Source organism: Pavona decussata, unplaced genomic scaffold, assembly GCF_977016875.1.
Source record: "Pavona decussata unplaced genomic scaffold, jaPavDecu1.1 SCAFFOLD_280, whole genome shotgun sequence".
NCBI classification, from domain to species: Eukaryota; Metazoa; Cnidaria; class Anthozoa; order Scleractinia; family Agariciidae; genus Pavona; species Pavona decussata.
In genome coordinates, this window is record NW_028145681.1 from 570483 (window position 1) to 594238 (window position 23756).

The following is a 23756-nucleotide window of genomic DNA, read 5'->3' on the forward strand; positions in this document are numbered from 1 at the left end:
GGACTATGAAACATTTTTTCAAGCAGTACATTGTATAAGACCATTGGACATTTTGAATCGTTAGTCGCTATTTTCTGAGGAGGAAGCTAAGCGGTCGGCGGTAAGCCGGACATGTCATGTACCGGCTAACCGGTTGAAGACCTTAGATTTTTACTGATTCAAATATTGCATGTCAAACTGTAACAAGCTTTTTCTAGTAACATCTAGCATTGAAAATCTGAGGGTAGGGGAGCATTGAATGAATACGGAATGTTGACCAGTTTTGTTTTTGGCAGTGAATAATTTTCTTTCATTTGTGAACGTGTAGTTTTGTTGCTAATACTCTTAGTATACCACCATAAAAGGTCACAGGAGTGCACTGAATTGTTGGCAAACTATTCTTTATTTGCTATAAACCGGAAGATGTTTACATACGATTTACTCTCCACAAGAGCGCTGATTAAAGTAATACGGATTACTTTAGTCAAGTGGTTATTATGCCGAAGTAAACATACACCAACTAAAAATGAAAGTGGTTCAGTACTCAGCAAACTCTCCTAGCGGGTTCATGACTTCCGCCTCTGAGGGCAGAGCTTTATTAGCCGGGCCGGGGTGGCTAAATATTCCACCATAACTTAAATCGGCCGATAACCAAAACTCTATCACGCGCGCTTACATTGATTAACCACGTGGATTAATAAATTTCTTTACCCCATGGCAAAGAAATGCCTAGGGTCGGTTGTTTTTGAAGTGACCGCCGATTTGTATTCAACACACAAACGCCGCGGCAATTATCATATACCCTAATTAAATACAAAGGAAAATCCATGTTGTCAACATCTGTCCAATTAAGTGTTAATTGCAGTTAAGTACCCTCTCGGCTGGAGACGCAGCTTTTCCTGTTAACAAGTAAACACATGCAGCTTTCAAAACTGAACACGGAGGTTCAAACCCAAGCAATCTTAATGCCTTTTGTTTTACACATCGTTAAAGCCGCGAGACGTGACTTGACAAAAGAACACAATAAACTCTTGGACTCACTTGTACCCGTGAAAAATACACTTTGTTAAATTTGTACGATTTTCGTAAATAAAACCAGCGAAATCATAAAACGTAGATATGTATACAACCACAAAAAATTACTTTGTACAGCGTGAGCATAATCTCTAGTAAAACAGGTTGAAACGTGACTTTTTAATTGTGAGTCGTTTTAGTATTCCACAGTCTGAGGATGACAAAGTGAAACAGCATAAAACTTTCCCTTGGTATAAAGACTGCAAAACAGTCGTTTTTCTCTTGGAATTCGTCAGTTCATATAGGAACAGGCGACTGATCGCAGAAAACGCTAAATCGCGAGACGCGAAACGCGGAGAGCGTGGGTTCTCGCGTGGGTATGGCAGGCTTTTGCCACCGAAAAATCACGGAGTGTGTCTTTGGGAAGAAAGGAGACCACACAGGAAAGTACAATGCTTGCTACTTTGTTTAAATTGTCACATGTTAGTTTTGGCTCAAACATCATATTTGGCGGTAGGAAAGGGATTATTACACAGATCTCTATAGCTACCTCTGACTTTCACAACTGTGGGTTAACGAGAGATTCTAATGCAAAATTTGAAGTGACTAGAGGCTAATTCAAACTGTACTTCACGAAGATGATAATGTAGAAAATACATTGTTAAACTTATACTGATAAGAGTTCAGTAAAAAATAAAACAGCGCTCAGTTTCTTTGCGCTGAAAACAGTGCTTGTCTTCGCGCTAAGAGTCAGGATATTAAAACCAAGATGTTTGGAGGCTTCTGCCCCTCCATCAATGCATAAGCCGGGGATTGTTGCCAATGGGAGATTTTCTTTTCAGTGTAGTTTCAAGATTCGTTTGTGATTGATTGTATTTTCTCTTTTTATTCAGTTTTCTTGACATAAGGATTGCTTCTCTCGATATTAGGACGATCTCAGTTGTACCAAGGGAAAAGAACTCACCAAACCGTAGCCGCTGAACGCGGCATAACTATTCGGACACTTAGGGAGGGGGTATTGATTCATTCAGCTCAGTATAGAAGTATGCCGACTGCAAAAGGTGTATTCTTTTTAACTCGTTTTGCACCGAAGTATGGCTTACGGCTTCATTATTTTGGCTCAAATGGGGTTTGATTGTCTACTAGTGTAAAATCGAGTACAGGTATTTAGCGTTGTGGTCCGTTTGATAAAGAGAAATTTAATACAAAACAATACAATACAAAACCTTTATAAACCGACACGAAAACAAGTTAGGGCGTAACTGAACACTACACTTTCCGCGTGCCATAGCTAGGGATCAACATGTTGAGACTGATATAATAAACACCCAAATATAGTTTGGTATTATCTAGCCTGTTGTAAGATAAACAAATAAGTTTATCTTAATGCTATTTTAATGCATTTGAACCTTGAGATACCATGTAATCGCTGTACACACATGAAAGATACCCAGCAAAGCCACGCTTCATCACATGAGCGGCCCACTACCCGTTTAATTATATATTCATGATGTTGTACAAACAAACTTCATCGATATTTTTAGCCCAATAGAAGACTTTTTTGATCATTATATTTAAGAGAGACAATGGATTCATAATTCTCCTTAATCTTAAAAGAAACGTCGGAACTTGCGAACTTAAAAACTGATGCAACTTGATAAAGCCTTTATCAAGTTGCATCAGATTCTAAGGTCGCAAATTTTATCATTTGACAAGTACAGGCTTTTCACTTTATCACTTACCGGCTAAGAAAAATAAGAAGGGAGTATTTCCTCTTATCAGATAAGCAATTGTTTCTATCTTCAACCATCTCAATTAGAAAAGACATTTGGCCCCAAGTCCGCGTGTGGAAAATCAGTCAGAAAAAATTTCCGTTTTCAAAGCGGAACAACTTTTCTATCGTTCGATTCGAGGCTTTCGAAAGTATATATCTCAACTTCCTTGTACTCAGCAAAACACACATATCTTTCCTTTCTACGGACTTCACCCTGCACAGCGAGTTTACACTTAGTTGTTTCGGTGACTGATTTGAATTGTAGATCCCCGAAACCATTCCGACATCAGTTCTGCAATGAAGATTTGGATGTGGAACTGGGCACACTTTGAAACTTTTAGAAATCAGTTGTATCTAAAACAATGTCGTGAAATCCGTCAGAGGCCAAAAATACGTAAATATAAATTGAGGACTTTGGCAAATAATTGGCTTAAGTTGGTCAAGTGCAAGATGGATGATACCATATACACTGATACAGATGTATGAAGACTCTTAAAAACCTCGCATATATATCTACAGCCAAGTGGATTTAAATTATTCTCCCTTGAGGCGATTGAGGTATGTTGGAAAAAATTTATTTCCGTTTCGCTGAATATGGAAATTACGTAGTTTTTTTTTGTGGATGAAAAACTTGACATACTATATATATATATATGTATGGACGGCAAAAGTGGACGTGAGTTTCAACTGCAGGAAAGGTAAACTTTCATATTTTGAGATCTAAGATTATTTCGCTTCAGGTCAATACCGAATATTTTATTTTTGGAAAAAATTCAGATCCTCCTCGAAACTTTATCTATTAGGGGCCCGCTGAATTTAGAAAGCTATTTTAGAGCATCCTGGGATTACATCTCTTGGAAGTGAAGCCTTTAATCAAATTGATGGAAGTCTCCTGTCATTCCGGTGCATCTTGCAAATCTGTAAACAGGAAGACTTTCAAAAGCACACTTCCTTATTCTTTCCCGCTCGGTTGCTTTCGCGGATAAAATCATATATGTTTACAAGCGAAACTAGAAATTCAGCCTAAAATACCAACTGTGTAATATAATTGTTTAGTCAAAAAGTTCAGAAATAGTTTGGTTCGTAAACTGCCCGGCCGGCTTTTCAGGAGAATTACACATACTTGTTCCTTTTCTACAACCATTTAAAAACTGTTGTTACCGTTTATCAGGATGTTTTGACAGTTTGAAGGTTTCGATTTCAAACTTCCTTTTGACTGAATTCTATCACACTATAAACTGTTCCTCTCTATACTGATCAACTTTAAAGCTGCGTAAATATGAATTTTTTAAAAATTCCGTGTTTTGCATGGACTTATTGTGGGGGTATCCGACGAAAACATGATCATGAAAAAGAATTAAAATTCGTAGAATGTTTTCCACATGGCCTTTCCAGCTTTAAGGCATATTTTTGTAAGCTATCGGAATCTGAAAATCGAAGCCGCATAAACTTGAGGGATCTTCTCCCGAATTTCCTAGCTGCAGCTGGCCTTATTTCGTACTTTAAACGATATATTTGGCCCTCAGAGAAAAAAGGAATAATTTTTCCAAGTGACATTTTGCTCAAGAAATCTCAAGTTTTTTTTGTACGGTTAACTTGTGAATTCCAGCTGAGGCGGTTAAGCCGCGGTCGTCCGAAACTGACATTTCACCGCAGACAATCTCTTGGCTGCCACTGTTATTTAATTACTAGTTTGCAAAGCAGCTGAGTTTCCAATGCACAACTTTTTCATCTGCAAAAATAAAAGAGATGAAGATCTAATCGTTTTCTTTTCTCTGCAGTGCGTACCACGTGCCAACAAAATATTGCCATTTCGGCGTTAATCTTGCCAAACGGAACCTGGGCACTCATTCACCTGCATAACTGCTCGTACGCCATGCATGATAAAGAGCGGTTCCGCGTTAAGTAGGTTTGTTTAAAAGGAATTTTGGGAGAGAATGTGTATTGTATCACCCACAAGTCTTGCTAGAACTCCCACAGATTCGGCGGAGTGTGACAAGAAAGTAATTCCGATTTTTGTGTACTCTCTTGCTTAGCATAAATATAATTTTAACGAGGTTTAACTCCGGATTTGATGAAGTTCGAAATGGCGGACAGAAGTTAAATGCTATGCAGCACTGAATTTAAGAACTCTCAATGTGACGCTATACAAATACAGGAAACTTCGCAATTGTTTTTAGAGTTTTGTGGTTAGGTTTTTGAGAAAACTGGTTTTGTAACACATGTGGTAATGACACTGTTGACTATTGCCAAAAGGCCGTGTTTTACCACAAGATGGTGTCTAAAATGCACCGTAAAGCAACTATACTAACGACCTTTATAAAGCAACAGTACCACTGGTCTCCTATCTGAGGCGCCCACCTTCTTGAACGATCAGTTTTTTGACTAGCCAAGCGTTTTACTTCACAGTAGTATGTAGAAAATCTAACAAGCAAAAAGCGATCATTTCTCTTAGGCGGTTTTATCGAGAGTGCCAATAGTCGGTTAGGTTTTATTACAAATCGATGTCTTCTAAGTAAATTGGGTTTTGCTCACAAACTAGCTCGGTTGAGAAAACAAGTAACACTTCAAGCTAGCTGGTGTTCATTAGTGCCTTAGCTCTCAGCCCTGTTAGGGTTTTTTTTTATGTTGTGTTCCTTTATTTTTCTCCGTGAAACAGCTATAGGGTTTTTGTGTGAGGCGCCTTCCCGGCATCATTTGGTATTTGAAGTCCTAGCTTGCTCGCTGCAAACTGCCATTAACTGAGTGGATAGAATTTATTACTAAATTACTCAGCCTTTCCCTTTATTAGTCCTTTGTTTGTCTACAGGCTTGCCATGGACGGTATAAAACAAAGGGAACAAAACATTCTTTACACAAATGTAATGTTCCTGACGTATTCAAATTTTCTTGTTGAGGGCATGCCTTTGAACATTGCTTGTTGAACGAAAAAGTAGCATCTACGTCATCTAATCCCAAGCAAGAAATCGGCTTTTTTACAGTAACGCCTTCATGTGTACTGAATATACTTTTACTGTAAATCTATCTGCACTACTGCATTGCTATAATCGGTAGTCTCGTCGTGGCTTTGTCTTTCTTAGATAGTGGTTGAAGTAAGGTGCTAAGTAACATTTTAGCCGGCGGTTTGGCTTTCATGTTGCTGGATTGCAAGTGACGAGTTAAAACATTTCCCATCTATGGTCAATGCATATTTGTGGCACGTAGATGATAGATTTGCAGTCGGTCAAAAAACTCCGCCACATTCTAAACGCGGGCTGGAATGCATTTGACGAGTTGCTAAAAGCTTTTTATTAGAGGGTTATTAGAGAGTTATTCGTGTCTCGGTAGCCGTTTTGGAGAAAGTGTCCGACAAGGTTTATCGTCTGAAGGATATTAGACTTCTAGCTCAAGAGAACTGAAAAAAAAAAAAAAAAAATAATAATAATTGCATTTCTCATATCTTGTTCGGCATCATGACGCGTTGTTCCCTTTTCTTTAGCGTGGTCTTCAGTCATTTTGTTCCAGTGCTATTTATAATTCTCAAGGTTTTAAGTTTCTTCTCAGAAATTGGCGGACGTGCCTTTCGGCATTTTGCACGAAAAACCAACGCCCAAGTAATCTGTAATCCTTGACCTAGCAATGAACCTAGAGACCGTATTATTCTGTATTTGCAATAATCACTTTAAAATAACCTTTAATCTTTTGCTCCTGGGATGATCAACTCTCGAACCAAGAGGATGATTTATAAGTCGGTGAACGGTTTATTGCGAATGAGGTACACCTTGAACGCAGCTTTGCCGGAATGCAATTGATTAATTGATAAAACTTTACTAACGAGCATAGGGTGTTTGCCGCATTTGTAACAAAACACACTGAATTAGAAAAGGTTTGCAGTAAATTCATCTAACACCCCACAAAGTTGCCGAGAATAGAATTTTCTGTTACCGGTTGTGCCAGAGAAAATTTCAACGTTTCCAAACCCCTTGGTTTGACATGTCCCTCTTATCCGGTTTTAAATACACACTCCAATGTATGACCTCTATAAGATATGCCAATGTCACCGAGCACGTCAAAGTATTTGTGCAATTAAAAGCAATATGTCGGTGATTTTCTTTAACATTCTGTAAGATGACTCTTTGTGGTGGCTATCGATTGTTTTAACAATTCCTAGCCAGCAATTGACATATTATTGTTGGAGTAAAATCTTTGTGTTTTGTTTGAAGTGAAAATAAATGGCTGTTTATTGCTTTTGTCAATGGCTGTATCAGGTACCGATCTTTGAAGAAACACTTGAGTTGAAGTTGTGTAGACAACAATAATTGCCCATTGTTTAATCCAGTGGGTTACTAAGTCAACATGTAGGAGCCAGGTTGTCGAATATTCTGTCATGAACATTTTTTTATAACACAAGCTGGAGAAAAACTTTGCCAGACAAAAGAGTTTGTGGCGCCTTATACTAACAAAGGATTAATTGTTGCGTCTGTTTGGGCAAGTGTACGTTCATAAAAATAAATCTGACTTCATTTCGGTTTGAATGAAGTCATGTTTCACGTGCCCATGGCCTGCTAAGTTCCCCGTAAACTAGGAAATCCAGTGTTGATTTTAGAAACTAAAAATTGTTATCACGAGACCTTGCAACCGGAAATTGCAGTCATTAACAGTTTCACAGCTTTGTGATTTGTTTGGGCAAACTAACAAAAGTGATGACAGGATATCAATCAACCAACAGCAGCTGCACTGTATAAAAGGGACTTGAATCGTTCCAACGTTTCATTCGTGGAATTGCTCTTCTTACAAGCTGTGCAAAGTGACTAAAACACGATGCCTTCTTCAAGCTCTCTGGCTGCACTTCTCCTTGCTGTCATCCCGTGCTTGATCTTCTCAGCAGAGATACCGACCCTTATACCTGGCGATGTCGCTCCCCCGTTTGTTGTCCAAGCAAAGAAAACCGGACAGCAGGCAGAGGAGCTCCTTAAGTACGGAACAGGCAACGATTCCAACATCCAAGGGCCGCTCGTCTTCCTTGCGTTCACAAACCGATCTGGATTCCTGGAGCGACTCTTGTCGAATCCGGATTGCTTCAAAGAGCTCTTAGAGAACTCTCCGGATAATGTCAACTACGTGTTCCTGTTTTATGCTGATCATCCAACTACCTGCAGCAAGGACACACAACTGGCTGACCAACTAATACAGAGGTTCAGGAATACCTTACCTAGCTATTACGCAATAAAGTAAGTGATTTTTTTTGATATTGTCGATAATGCTGCTAAACCTTAACTATCTTTCTCTGCTGTCTTTTATATGATTTGTCTAGTTCGTTAGAGAAAAGGGGAAACGAACGGCTGGTAGTGAAACGAAGGAACGCCTTTGAAACTTGAAATAGAAGACCCGAGCGTTGAACGGGCTTGTTGAAAAACAATCTGATAGGCCAGGCCAGCCAACGATTGCAAAATACTACAAGGGAAATTTAAAAGAAAATTGCTACAGGACCGCACGCAGCAAATCTGCCCTCCAGAAACGTATTAAGTGAACTAGGATCGACGTCCTTGGCGTACTGCGATCCGGAAACCACAATATGCGCAAAAATTTCACTTCGTTTATTCCCAACGGAGAGGTCTCTTGATATGATCATCAACTTAACACCTCATTACTTGAAAATCGCGGAAGGGAACGTTTTTTTTTTATAGCTATTTAAGATTTTTCTTGAAATTGTTTCATTTATTTTGAGTTTTGGCTGTATGTTTGCTTTGTTTCTTAGAAGAACCGTGTTCGCGAATTTCATCACTTCATTGAACTTGCAATATTTCTTGTTGAGAATTTCGACTTAAATCAACACTGACCTTCACCTTTATGTGATTGAACCTTTCAAGCATTGTTTGAATTGTTTTTTAATGCATTACCCACTTCTGCTTTGCTGTATGTGCAGCTTATTTTAAAGGAATTACTTGCCAATGATCAACCTAAAAGTGTGGCAAACATAACACTGCTTTTATAACGCAACGGTATCTGGAATTTAGAGCTTTTAATTGGATCCTGCGTGCCCCAAATCAGCGCAGTTTTGAAACAATTCTGGCAACGATCCAATGCGAAAGGTAAAGTGATATTTGTTGACGTAAATGGGAAACGCAATCGAAAATAAGCCGTATGTACCCACGCGCGCACGACTACAAAGAAGATAAGCGATTTGTCGGCTTTCCCGATTTCTTTTCAGTTTCTTTCATCGAACATGCTTGTTTTCGCAGCAGCTTGAGTTGCGCACAGAACTCCGATCGTCCCTCTTTATGCATTCTTTCACCTGTGCCTGCAGTTCACTTTCATATCTCATTTCCATCTCTTATAAATTCTCAAAATGATCAGCTCCCAGTTGGCTTGATAGCTCAGTTGGTAGAGCACTGCAGCAGGGGTCATGGGTTCGAATCCCGTTCACGCCTGAATTTTTCCAGGATTTCTTTTCGCAGCGTACATAACTGTGATTGTCAGTCTCTCGATTATTGAACACGTTCATTGGATGAAACGTGATGGTGTGTTTTAAGCTTGGTGATTAAAAATTGTTAACTTGAACTGAGAGGCTTCAAATGGAATCAACCCAGTTTCCCTATGGAGACTGCGCAATGTGTTTCTCGCTTTTGATCCTTGTGACTCAAGTGATCATTTGTGGAACTTTTTGCCTTTCTGTTGTACAAAGGGTAAATGGTGTTTCATTTCATTCTCTTTACTTCATCACACACGTTACAAAATCTGAAAATACGAAAGGAAGTAAAAAATGATTACAGAGAGGAAGCCTTAGGAGAAACCAGTATAGAATAAAGCTTCCTCGTTGCAGTGCTGTTACATAGAAGGTTTAGAGACTGTGAGACGGTTGATGCAATTACAGCTGAAACAGTCATAAAACGAATAAACAGAAAGCGATCAATAGACATTTGACAAAAAAAATCAACATTAAAAATGGTGATAACAGATTTAGTAGTTGCTGTAGATATGTTTTTTAAGGCTAGGTTTAAGGAGAAAAGAGATACCGAGTTATAAATGTCTTTATCTAAAGAATTAAAGTACTTAGGTCCTTAATAGCATACACGAAATTGTCTGGCGTTGGTTGGAGCACGTCAAGCATGAGCATTTCTTGCGTTGTAGGAATCACTGAGTTTGATTGTCAAGAAGGAATGCATTTTTAAACGTACTGGGTAGAAGTGAGTTTTTATAAGAGTACATAAATTTAGCTTGTTCTAATGAATGGATGTCATGGAATTTTTAATATCTGAAGTTCCGATTAAAGATAACGTATGAAGGGGGATCAAAATGTGACTTTATTTTCAATTCTGATGACTCGTTCAGTCTGTGATTTTGTGCTTTTTTTTCCACCAAGTGGAAATTATCAAATTTGTGGTGTAAAAAGATCCTTTGATACAGTTAGCGGAAAGGCTTGTTTTTATACGATCACTTAGCCACCAGGTTAATCCGAATCACTGGTCTACACCGGCTTTCTCAGTTGCTAATCACGGATTATAGCCTCCTTTATTTTTATAAAATAAAACCTAATCCCTTTACTCCTAACAGGAAGCTGTTTCAACGTTTACTCGGGCTTCGTTAAGAAGAAACAGGTTTTGCTAACAAGAGTAGACTGGTTTAATTGTGGTGCTTCGCTCCTTTCTTTTCCCGAGTGAACTTGGGTCACTGTGAATTAACTCATTGTACCCCTAAATATGTTCACCAATACGGGTTTTATCAGCTTCATCTCAACCCTCCTCGCAGTCAAAGAGGAGAATCAAGAGGAAAATCTCGAGTTCACTCAGGCCTGGCCTCGTAGCGAACCTGTGCATTGTCAGCGAGAACCTTATCCATAATCAGCATGCATAGAATTTGTGAGGTCATCTGTGGAGGAAAACTCCTTAGCAAACCTTGCGCTTCCTACGGAAGTCCGGGCAATAATGCCAATTAAGTTTAGACGGGCAATGTCACGGCAATTTTGCTGTATTTTGGTAGAAATTGTTGAAATATTTGATAAACATCCTGTTTTCTAACAAGACATTACTCTTAGAATACCAGGGAGAAAATGTAAAGGGATTTCTCAGAGGAAGAACAGACTATTATCAGATTTTATTGACTTCTCTAAAATATATAGCAAGAACTCGAAAAAGTTAACCAATTTTTTCAAGTTGCAATCCATTTCCATCCTAGCCATCCGCAACTAAACATATTTAAGGACGGTGTCTACTAATACAAGTGTATTTTTGTGCAGTTTATGGCTGTGCGGGAAAAGTAGATCTTATCAAGGGCTATTGGAATCCCAAAAGAAAATTGGGGGTTAACCACGCATTTTAAAGAAATAGTTAAGCAACAATTGTTCTAAAAAGCAGTAAATTCAAAGAAATGTATGGCATTTTCTCCAAATTGAAGCTTTCTTAGTACTGGTAGTAAACCTTTATTTAACTAGGGTAATCCAGTCAAAATACAAAAAGTATATCTGTTATCAATAGGAGCCCTACATTAAAGCTAATTATCTCTTATCTCTGAAAAATGCATGGTAACCCAACATTTTTGCTCTGGATACCATAGCATCGCATAGTTTTAAGCCGCTCAAAAGTATTCCTGTATTAGCAGGCACCACCCATAGGAAACCCGAGTATCTCGACATGCGCAGAACATATGCGCAGTAACAAAAGTAGGCACCGTCCTCAATTCTAGTTTCTGCGCACTAGGGATATCATTAAAAAACTGGACCATTATTTTAGCGATTCCATGGATTCAAATACGTTTTTTTGGTTAGTCAAAGTGACACAAAAAATATGTGACACTTCCCCTGTAAGGCTCCATAGTATCCTTAAAATTTTATTTTGTAAGAAATGCAACATATTGAAAACTGAATGAAAAGCTCTACATTTAGTCAAGTACTGCCTGAGTGCATCGATATACAGACATGATTAGAATTCATTTAGCAACATTTCTCTCTGTCAGAGTTGGCTGACTTTATCCCTTCAGATTATAACGTGAAGGTCATAAAGTATTAACCTTTACTGACGTGAAATACTTTAACATTAAAATACAACTCTACGAAGTTCACACATGTGTTGATGGTCAATTCTGTTAAACTTGCAATATACCGCAACAGCGAGTCTCAATTCATGATTTAAGTGATTCTTCAGACGTATCTGATCCTAGACATTGTATTATACGGAGACATTAGATGTAATTCCAAAATTTGGTAATCTGATCTGAGGGAGGGGAGGGAGGGGAGGGGAATGGGCTTCGGAGGAAACACGACGGTGATAATCCGCCAAACACAACTAAAAATAGACTGCAAACCACAGAAAAAGTCAGAATCTTTTACGTTTATCTGTGAATTTCAAGAGGAAAACGACTGTTTGGAGTCTCCACTCAACATTGCATTTACCTTTTCTCAAACAACTTCGCAATTATTAAAAATCGTTCAATTTGCATCATATAGCAGAACAAAGGACATATTCTCTTTGGCCGAACTATTTTTTCAGCTGAGTTCGTGGGCACGGATTTCCTGTTTAGACAGTGACGGGAAATTCTCCGTCACGTATTCACTTTCCCTTCTGTCCAAAAATTTTGAAAACTTCAACTCTCGTTTTAGCTGTTAACTCACTCTCTCTCTCTCTCTCTCTCTCTCTCTCTCTCTCTCTCTCTCTCTCTCTCTCTCTCTCTCTCTCTCTCTCTCTCTCTCTCTCTCTCTCTCTCTTTCTCTTCGAAGCTTTATACAATCCAAAAATTTTACGCCCCGGTACATTGTCCAGAAATCTTACTGCATTATTTTCCGCGATTCTTACAAAGTTTACACCGAGGAAGAACGAGGAATGGATTAATAAATTTTGGGGAAGGTCAAAAAAGAAAAGGATTTCAAAACGTTTCTGAAAAATACAATGTGAAGTTGAGCACCGAAATAGTTTGCGATTAAACTGAAGTCTAAGTGCTCTTCGATGGAAAACGATCTATTTTGGTTGTGGGCATGTTATTTCCCGTCTTAACTTTCTGGTTCATTTCGTTTTAAATTTGCAATGCCCCCTCTCGATCCAGTTGATGGAATCTTTAACTAAACCTTACCATTGAACTGCTATCAATTTCTTTTCTAAGGTTTGATAGAGTTCGGCAGGAAAGTAAACGAGTACGCAGATTCCCCTGGATAACCAACTCAAGAGTACCAAGAAGCAAAGATTTCGAGAGCAGTTGGTTCTCACGGGTACACTTCACGGTATATCCCACATTTACCCTCGGGAACTGGATCGCGCGGGTGTTACACCAGTGGTTCTGCTCGGGGCATGGCTGTGGGTTTGATCAGATTGTTGTCGAAAATGACAAAGGTAAAGAACTAATTACATAGATGATATAAGACAACAATAGACATGTAACTTAATACAATGTACTCACCACCATAGGGTATCCAGTTTGAGGCAATCTGATTGGCTCCCTGGTCAAGAGATATGACCCACTATACCTATATTACTTTATCTTGAAAGGCCATACAGTACAGTTAAGTTACTGCTTGTCTCTACGTCGCGTTCTAATGTTTCTGTAAAGGAAAAAAATTCCCTCTCAATGCCTAGTGTTAGTAAACGCAGACGTATTCCTCCAGATTGTCTCCAGAGAGATTCAGGTCCCCACCCCATCTTGTATCTTTTATGTCGGCAATTTGCCTTGGGTAATTAACACACTGACCATGCACTTAAGTTGATTCAATGTCTTTACTTTAGGTGAAGCCTTTTGCGTGGCGAAACGTTTAGACGCTCGCTATGACTGGCTGCCATCTCCTAACACACTCGCCAAATATGGTCATTTGTTTGTGGTTTACGTTGGTAACGCGTGCTCCCCAGACACGTTCCCTGCAAATGTCACCGTCACCGGTAATCTCGCTCTAGTGTCCAACGACACTGGGGCCTGTTCGTATTTTACAAAGGTAAGGTTCTGTAAGGTATACACTACACCAAAAAAAAAAAAAAAAAAAAAAAAAAAAAAAAAAAAAGATTACAACCCTTTACCTTGATAAACCAAACTGATTGCAAGGCTGACACTACGGCAGAGGGCAATTTATTTTGGGCCAGTATTTCAACTAGCAATTGGCCTTGTCTCAGACACTTTCTCATGTAAATTACAGAAATTAGTAGGCGGTGTTAAAATATTCACATCCCTGATCGAAAGAGAAAGGGAACGTAGTCCCTGTTGTAATTTTTTGGCTTGTTCATATTGATTCACGGACTGAGTGGATGGAGTGGAATAATACAATGGACTGATAGCATCTATAATCAGACATGAAGGTGCTTTACATGCTGGCAGTTTACTTCAGTTATAAAGCATACTGAACATATCCAATGAAAAATAAAGGCATTCAGCTAAAGAATTTAAGCAGAGCAAACCTTGTGAATGTACACAAATATTTCTTTCAACGCTCCCCCCCCCAAAAAAAAACAAACAAACAAACAAACAAAAAAAAAAGACAATTTAAGTATTACATAGACAAGCAAAAACGAACGGTAAAAACCGACGTTTTCCTTGTCATCATGACGCCATGGTTGTTAACAAGTTACCTTAGCTTGAATAAAACGTGCGGTTTTAAGCTTCTGTTTAAAAGCACTAAAGTTCGACGTGCTTCATATGGAAGAGCATTCCACAATTTCGGTGCCGCTGCTATAAATGCTCTGAAGAGAGACCCTGGGAACGAGGTTGGGTCACGGTATAGTAATCTTGCCGCCGCATTTTGAACACGCTGTTGAACTATCCAGTTTAAGGCATGTTTCTCTTTCGAATCTTGTTTTATGTAAATGAAAATTGCAACACCAAAAAATTTAAGACCCATAAATCCATGTCAGCTCGGAAAACAGTTTCTATTTCTGAATCATATGCTTTTCTTGCAGGTTCAAAATTGCCAAACAAAAGGCGCCCTCGGAGTTATAGTGTACAGCAATCAGTCCCAGGCCCTGGAAGACATGAACTGCCAAGGTTCAGAGTGTAACATACAGCTCAATATACCAGCTACTATGATTCCATTCGATATAGGATTTAAAATGAAAGGCAGTCTCCATTCTTACGTCCGCTTTCAAACCACGCCCTCAGACGTGTTTGCGTTCGGAATTGACGGGCAGGGTAAGGTGCAAGAAACCGGATGGTTTTTGTACCCTTCCATGCGATTCTTGGCATATCAGGCACAATGGTGAGTTTCGATTCATACAGCTTCTGTAATGACAGTGTTAAAGGCAGACAACGCTGAAAGTCGCTTTCAAATTCTGAATCTTTCCTTTCGGACATAAAACTTCGGACGGAAAACTTTTGGACGTTTTTTTTAGGCGCAGTTCAGAAGCCTGTTATTTTAGACGATAACTGAGAGTAAAAATCATTCACTGTGATTTCTTCCAATGACTCAGAGACACTACTATTGACATAATTACAGTACGCTATCTTACGCTATCATATATTCTCAGATTGACTACCAACTAAATAATTCTTTAGTCCGCGGGAATTCCGAGCGAAAACGTTTTCAGTCTCAGTGAATCAGTTACGAAACGCTCTTTTAGATGACAAAAGTATGATGGCATGGAAAAATGTGGATATCCAACCTCAATAGATAATGATGTATAGTTCATAAATCTGAATGCAAAGGCCTTTTTTAAAACGTTTGGACATTTTTAAATTGTTCAGAAGCGCCTTCTGTCAGGGCGTTTAATTTTCGGATGTTTAGCCTCGTCCGATTTTTGGATGTCTTTCTTTTTCAACTTAAGCAACTTACATTTTCACAGTATCGATTGACTGAAAGTAATAGCCTGCTTTGAGATATGTTCATTGTAGACGCTCCGTGGTGTAGTGTTCATCGACTGAGTCACTCTTTCGATTATGTACTTTTATCGGTACAAAAACGGCAGAGACGCGCGACAAAACATCGAGGCGAGTTTAATCAATTTAAAAATGGTATAAAGATACCTCCCCTCGATGATGCTCACAGCCAGTTTTGGTTTTTGGGCAGGTTTAACTACAAAACAGAACTGCTGAAGAACCTGACAACAGGGGATGCGATGGTCATTAATGTGTTTAACAACACAGTGATGCAAGGAGAGAAAGGAATTACTGCTACAGTTGATCTGCCGTCCATTGATGGTGAGATGCTATCCTTTATTCCCTCATTGTTTATTTAGAAACTTGTTTACTTTCCGGGTGAACGACTTACAAATGAAAACTCCGTAACTAATGCCGGCTAAAAATATACCTAACGAAGAACTCGTCGTTATTCTCAATTTTTCCTACGTAAAAACCATCATTTTTCTTTCTTTCAACCTAATGAAGCTGTCTATCTTTGTAATTTTCATTACCCTGCTATAAATCCGCCACATTTCGATATCAAATTGTATCATTTTGTTATTCACCACAATTTTCCGCTTTCTCTCCTCAGAGCTCCAACGTTATGAGCACGTGGAACTGGATTTCTCTTTGTCATGCCCAGGCTCTACAGATGACACATGCGCTCACTGGGACCACGTGATACAGCTATACGTTTGTTGTAATGCGACCAGTGAACTGTGTGGCCAGGAACTAGGAAGATGGATAACAACTTTTCGAAGGTGATTGTCGCGAACAAAATACACATGCAGACTAAAAAAAACTTATGTTATATGGTTATGCTCCTGAGATTAATTGTAGATTTTGCCCAAAATCCGGGTTTTTGTTTGCAAATGTAACAAACAATGGCGAGAAAATCATGTAACGTAATTTATTTTAATCAAAATAAACTAGACTGAATGTAGATAGCAGAAATCCACAGGTCGGCTGCTTTCTATTCTGAAATTCTTGAAATGTTTTGTTACAACATAGTTATGGAATTCTGCCTTTTTTTATATGTTTTATGACTATAGGAAACTAAAATGAAACCAGTTTTAAGCTTTATTTCTTCCCCACTAGAATTTAAAGTCTTTCCCGTCAGCAAAGTACTTTGATGATCACTTTGGGAGCGTTTTACTTCATATAAAAATTACCATCTTTACTTTCTTTTAACAGACGCATTGGACGTTGGTTAACTCCGGTAAAGCCGCTGATACCGTTACTGCAATCCGCGAACTCCAGTTCCAGAAACCAATGCAATTTTACAATGAAAACGGTTCCTTGGGCTATGGCCTGGGTGCCTTCACTCAATATCAGACTGGTTAGCAAAGTGCAAGGTATGTACATGACAGGTTAAGACAAAAACTTTACTTAAGTAACGTAACCAATTAACAGGAGAGTTTCACGATCAGTAAATAAAATCATATTTAAACTGGATCTGACTCTGATAAAAAGCCAAGGAGTATTCTAGAGTTAATTATTTTTTGACAATGAAAAAGTAATACCTTTTATTTCGGAGGGATAAAACTTCAAGTTTCTTTGGGTGCGCAGTTTTGAAAAGGGGCATCGTGGCGCTAAATGGACCAATAAGATGACACATGATGTCGGTGCACAATTTGCCGATATATGAACATTAAAGGCTTATACAAACTAAAGCTGCCTGCCAAAAAATCAATGTACTTGTTAAATATAGTAAGGTAGTTTTCTCGTGAGCTTTCATGATGCAAAATGCCGGCACGGAAAATTAAAAAAGCAGCTGTACGCTTCCCAGCACAATTGCTGTCCTCAAATTTGATCAGCAGAATTTCTTTTCAAGTTTCTGGAGTTATTACCTTCAAACAATGTATTATTTTTTGACGAAAATTATTAGACAACAGACTCCAATACAAGCGCAGCATTTCAATGATACGATGGTCACATCTTCTATGTTGCGTAGCAAGTCATTTTAGAGTAGTTAGTACCCCTGTATGCCATATATGCATTTATACGAGAAACTGTTGTCTCTGTTTTCAGTTTGTAATTACAAAACATTCCACTCAATGGAGAAGACCCTGGTTCCTTTTAAAATTGAGCCGCTGTTTAGAGGAGGAACATTTGACGCGGACTACAACTCAAAATACTCGCCGTTCAACTTCGTCAAACCAAGTGGAACTGACAGAGTGAAGCTTGTTGCAGTTATTACCGGACACGGCAGCGACAACAACAACTGCGCCGAGTTCTGCGTCACTTCACATCACTTTGTAGTCAACAGGAAGCAAAATTACACCCGAGTGTTTAGCAACGCGGGTACCGCCTTGGGATGTGCCGATCGTGTACCCGAGGGAGTGGTCCCCAATGAACATGGGACGTGGCTGTATGGTCGTGACGGATGGTGTGACGGACAGGAAGTGGTCCCATGGGTGGTGGATATCACCAGCTCCCTCCAATCCTCTAACAATACCATAGAGTATTTTGGTTGGTTTAACAATACTGATCCTAACCCTACCAGGGATCCCGGAAGAATCGACATGTACTCTTACTTGGTTTACTACAAGTATCTTACAAAGTCATGTCAGTAATCGGTGGAGATCAGCTCACTCAGTAGAAACAACTTAAACGTACTATTATAATTAATAAACTCAGTAACATATACCAGCCGGGGAAGCTAAACTTGTTAAGACATTGCAAAATGATTTCCATGACAAGGGATTATTAACCGGCTATAAGCTGTAATTAGAACGGTTTTCAATTGAGTGTCTTAAAACCAAAACGAAATCAATTACTCTGACTCATGATCATATCAAACCGAAAAAAAAAAAAAAAAAAAAACAACAACAACAACAACAAAAAAAACACAAATATTAACTTTAATTTTTTTTCTTCTGTAAAGTTGGGGTTCTTACAGCGAAAATCCGAATTTCCAAACCTCGCCCGGAGAAGTTCATATTATAGATTTAACAGGTATGATTTAACATAGTTTCAGTTTTTAAGAGCGCACGGCACAAATCGGCTTTTTTGGCCAAGACCAGGCATTAGAAAACGGGTTAGCCAACATTTGGTTGAAGAAATGACAACTTGATGCGATTTACCAACGTTTTGCTATGACTTTGAGTTGGTCGAGAAAGTGGCATGCGTTTTTTGTTTATACAATAACAAAACGTTGTAAAAGGAAGCCAAAAGAAACTCAATTGAAACCGTTTTAAATTTAAGGTTACACTATAAGTATTGTTACGTCCCAAAGATGGGAGAGTCGAGGGGTTGGCGGGGAGGGGCTGGAGGAGAGGTTTCATTTCGAAAGTAAAACAGTCACTACAATCTAGTCTAGTAAGAAGAAGACTTTTCACGTGGGAACGAAAAAACAGTCATTATACACTTTTATGTCCATGCCAACCTTGCAATTCGATACCACCGCCACTATGAAACTCGATGAAGGTTAGTATTTCAACAACGTTTCTTCAAGCAAATTTGTCCAAAAGAAGTCAATTCTCGTACGAAGGGATGGGGTATTGACAACTACATTTTCTCTCAACGTGAAACATTTGAAAGCCGTTAACAACTGTCCTTAGTTTTTTTCTTTGATTTCAAACTCGAGAATTTTTAAAGGGAATTTTTGTTGATTTTTCATTGCACTACGGCTATGTACGGTGCTTTTATACATGACATATCTCTTAAAGAAACTGAAAGCGGTCGACGATACACAACAAAAGAGAAAGAGAAATCTCGAAAAAACCAAAAAGGGGGAAGACTCTGAAATCCTTCCAATACTAAGGGTCTCCTCCCCCTAATATAAGCCCATGGACTACTTGTTTTCAGGCTGTTTCTGTCGACAAACTCAGTCAACCAACTTTGAAACGCAAAATCCCCTCCTCCAGTGATAAACCCCTTCCCGAAAACACGCCCCTTCAAAAAAGTCCTTTCAGCTGATTTATATTTTGATTTTTCAGTTAATTTCGTAGATTATTTACTGAGCAGAATGCATGAGATGGATACTTAACACTAGTCGTAATGTGTCAAAACAATAAAAACTTCATGTATAAGAACAACCATGCATTTTGTGAAGTATGACCTAAAAGGTTCTTATATATTTGGTGTTTACTGAGAAATAATGAATAAATTAATCAAATAAATCACTTTATTTTAGTGTCAATGTAGTTAGCGCTGAGCACGAACTGGGGACACTTTGCACATTGAATTAGAGTTTGGAAACGTTAGTCTTTGAGGAGACGGGGAACACGGAGTACCCAGGACGAGAACCAACGGCAAACTGGACCCACATATGACGCGAATACGCGAATTTTTAAGTAGAAAAACAAAGTGCTGAACGATACATTATTGGGAATTACACTGATTGGTTCCTCTCATATTTAGTGATCACCAGAGGTAATTATATTCAACATCAAATTTATACACAAATAATCTTGAAAAGAGAGCAAGGCTGATATCACGATCAGTGAAGTATATTTTCCCAATATTTCGAAAAGCACAGCCTTTCTTCTTCAGGTTATGTTTGAGACTGACCCTGTGGCAAGAGACGTTACAATTTAAAACAGTCCTCGTGGTGAACCATATTTTCACATACCGTATTCATTCTATTAACCGCCCTGGGCGCTTATTTAATTTTGGACCCATGAGGGTGGCCGCCTATTATTTTCCCAACATTTTCAGCAAGCAAAGACATTTTTTAGAGAATAACAAAACAAGGGATAACAAGTTTAATTCGCTTCAACAAAACAAAACAAAGTACAAAAGCTAACATGATCAAGCCATAAACAATACAAAAGTGCATTGACTACCGTATCTAAAACCAAGTTTTGAACACAACTGACACTCCTCTTACTTCACTCTGGGCTGGTACAGAAATGCTTTTCGTTGGGAGGGGGTGGGGTGGGCGCTTATTCGAAGGTAGTACGGTAGTACGTTATATCTTGCTTTTTCAAATTGATAGCGATGTGGATCGGAGAAGAAGCGGCCTGTACAACGGAAACGTTTGGTGCAGTAAGAAATGTGAGGTGCTTGTTAGAAAAACTGATAAACTTAAATGGGACCTCGAACAACCTGTAATTTACTTAAGCTATTTCGTACTTGGTCCGCGTTTTATACCTCAGTCCGTATTTACCGTGTAGCAAGAAAATTTTGCGGGAGTTTTATTTTGCGGATTGGCGAGTTTTTGTGGTTTGCAGGAACAAATATTTGCGGCTCGAGATGACTAAAATTTTTGCTGGGAACTATTTTTTGCGATGCTCTGTTCAAGTACGGTATGTTGAGTCACAGTTCACTCTACTTACAGAGACATATCACTGTAATACCTTGCTGCGTGAAGGGACTGAACAATACCAAAACAAAACAAAAAGCCTACCTGGCCGAAGATGCCCAACCAAACACTATATTATTTTATAAGAAAGCAGTATGAATGTTCGAATTACCGTACCTGAAACCTTTCTAGGCATACAGAGGGGCTTTCGAGTGAAAGATGTAGCAAGTATACAACTTTGAGACCTAACTGGGAGCGGTCTGCTAAAATGTAAAACTTTGCCCTACTGTAAAGCAATGAGGCAGACTCAACCGATGATAATAACACTCTTGTTCAGTTGAAGTTTCTAGAGTTGAAATAACTTCCGTGCAGGCCGCCGCAGAAGCGCCACTAGAGCATGGTTGGTCTGTTTAAGTCCAATGTATATTGCTCCAGTGGCACAGATCTATTAAAAGTGGAGTTTTTAATTTGACTGAAGGGAGTTAATTTTTGCGGCGTTTTATTTTGCCGGTGTTTATTTCTGCGGGAACTAATTTTTGCGGATCAGGGTCGATCCGCAGAATCCGCAAAAATTAGAACCCGCAAAATTTTCCTGCTAAGCGAGGTACGTTTTATAGCACCACGCGTGCGTATAGTATGTATTATAATAGCAAAATCGTACACATAGAAAGCTTACTTTTAAGAAGAAAAGCTATGATTCTTTTGGAGTTTTCTAACGTTGACCTGAGTTTCATTTAATTTATTACCAACTGATACTAGTAAAATCCACCAACAGGAGGTTTACATATACTAAGGGAGGTTTTGATGTTTATAACACCAACTAGCCATTATCATATGAAAAAAATCCACTCAAAGAAAGCTTACGAATCTTTAGGGGCATTTTGTTTTATTTTATTGAATTCACCATCTTGTATATATGTGATTTGCCAGAATGTCTTTTGGTTGGTAAATTTTCCAACCATTTTTAAACTGGTTTGTTAAATGGTTTACCAAAATAATGTCGGTGTAGATTAAATTAAAATACACACCCCCATCCGCTTCCAGCAACGGCTCACCTCCAGTTGGGCTAAACACCTGTTAAAATGACCACTCTTAAGTGTGCAAATGCCTCTCCTTGAGGACAAATTTTTAGTTTTGTGCGTTGTTTGGTCAAAAAGGTGAAACCCTGAAACTCTTTAGCAACTCCCAAAACTACAAAAAACAGTCCAGCAGTCAAATTCTGCAAGACCAAAGGCCGGAAATCTAGTTCAAATTCCCTACCCCAGACAAATTCCCTACTTCCCGGGCATGGTCAAATGCTGGACAAATGGTTAAACCTTTACGTCTCAGTTGTCCAGACATACGTATACCAGTCGCAAGACTATTCCCTACCATTATTTCAACAAATATGGTGGACAATCGTTCTTATTTTTTTATGTTTTTTTAATCATCTTTATTTTGTTTCTTTTCAAAGGATATTTGCAATAATACAGTTTACAATACTAACATAAAGCTATTGATAGTAATATTACATCGTTAACAAAATATTACATAGTAATGTAACAGAAATATTGCATAGTATTACAATGTTAAATTTACAACACACAAAACAAAGTTTACAAATACTACATAAGTTAAGATACAGGAAATTTACAGAAAACGATCTTATATATACAATCAACAAAAAATGTGCAAAATTCTGCCATTTAGCAAAGAAAAGTTTCTGTTGGCCCGAGGTGACCGCTATGTATTTTCTAATTGTATCTTATCCTGCACTAATATTTTAAAGTCGATAAGAGATGATTTTTCGTTATTGAACGCATTAACGTAAAGGAAATACTTTCCTTTACAATCGTTCTTATTAAAATACAGCTGTGACGTTAAACGTCTTGGTACAAACTCCTGCTTTTTTACCGACCACCCTTAGGGGCGCATTTTCTATCTTTTGTGTGTGTGTATTTAGTTGATTTCTGACTCTTTTTTATTGATATCACGCTTGTCTTTGTGTGTTGTCATTTGACATAAAATTACAATAACAAAATAAAGAAATAGTATTGAAGCTGGGTTTGTCACCAGGTGGGTACATTAAAAATATTTGGAAATACAAAAAAAGTTACACTGGTGGATTAAAGCGTTCTGAAATTATTTACAATAAAAATGTTCCCGACCAAAAGGCTGTCGCACGGCGACAAGGCGAAAAATCAGCACTTGCAGACCACGTGATAAAAACAAATCACGACATCGCGTGGGATGAGGCCACAATTCTCAGGACTAGCAATAATTGGCACCAAAGAAAGATTCTCGAGGCCTGGGAGATTAATTGCGCCAAAGACCCACTCAATCGAGCCGACGGGGCGTTTCTCCCAAGGGAGTATTTACACTTGACTCTTGCTAACAAGAAAAAATGACACATATCGTGAATTTTAATCAGCATCTTGTTTATAACTGTGCTTCTGCATAACTTTTTCTTTCACTTCCCCTGAAGAAGGTCCGTGATTGCGACCGAAACGTCGGGAACATTTTTATTGTAAATAATTTCAGAACGCTTTTAATCCACCAGTGTAACTTTATTTGTATTTCCAAATAATTTTTAAAAATAAAGAAATATACATGTAATGAAAGTTGATTGCGTCCCTCCCCTGTGTGCTTCTGGTATCATACCACACCTCCTTCGGGGAAAGTCGGATCGAACCTCTTTATCACGGACACCAAAGGGACAGGAATAACTGTCGGTATTATAGAGCTGTCCGTTTTAAAGAAGTAGGCTTTATATGGAATTTGGTCTCTCAGGAACTAAGTGAATTGTCCATAATAGAGAGGTGTCAGTAAGGAGAGGTTCCAATGTCCTTCCTGATTGATGGCCCTGTCCTGATCGATAGGCCCATGCTCGACGGGGCTATTGAGGTTGAGTTACACCACGTACTTAACGTTCAGATAAACAACTGCTGACGATAAGTATTTGGTATTCAGAAAGCCCCCCGG

The 23756-nt window shown here is 38.6% G+C and overlaps 1 protein-coding gene across 1 annotated transcript; it reads left to right on the forward strand.

The window, feature by feature from the left end:
* Nucleotides 1–7278: 7278 nt before the first annotated feature.
* Nucleotides 7279–18410, forward strand: LOC146455312 (uncharacterized). The gene is made up of 8 exons (XM_085094424.1): nt 7279–7977; nt 12839–13065; nt 13456–13658; nt 14614–14909; nt 15717–15847; nt 16140–16308; nt 16742–16902; nt 17579–18410. Exons 1-8 carry the CDS (start codon nt 7568–7570, stop codon nt 18121–18123), a joined length of 2142 nt encoding a protein of 713 aa, XP_084950550.1. The 5' UTR covers nt 7279–7567; the 3' UTR covers nt 18124–18410.
* Nucleotides 18411–23756: the final 5346 nt, after the last annotated feature.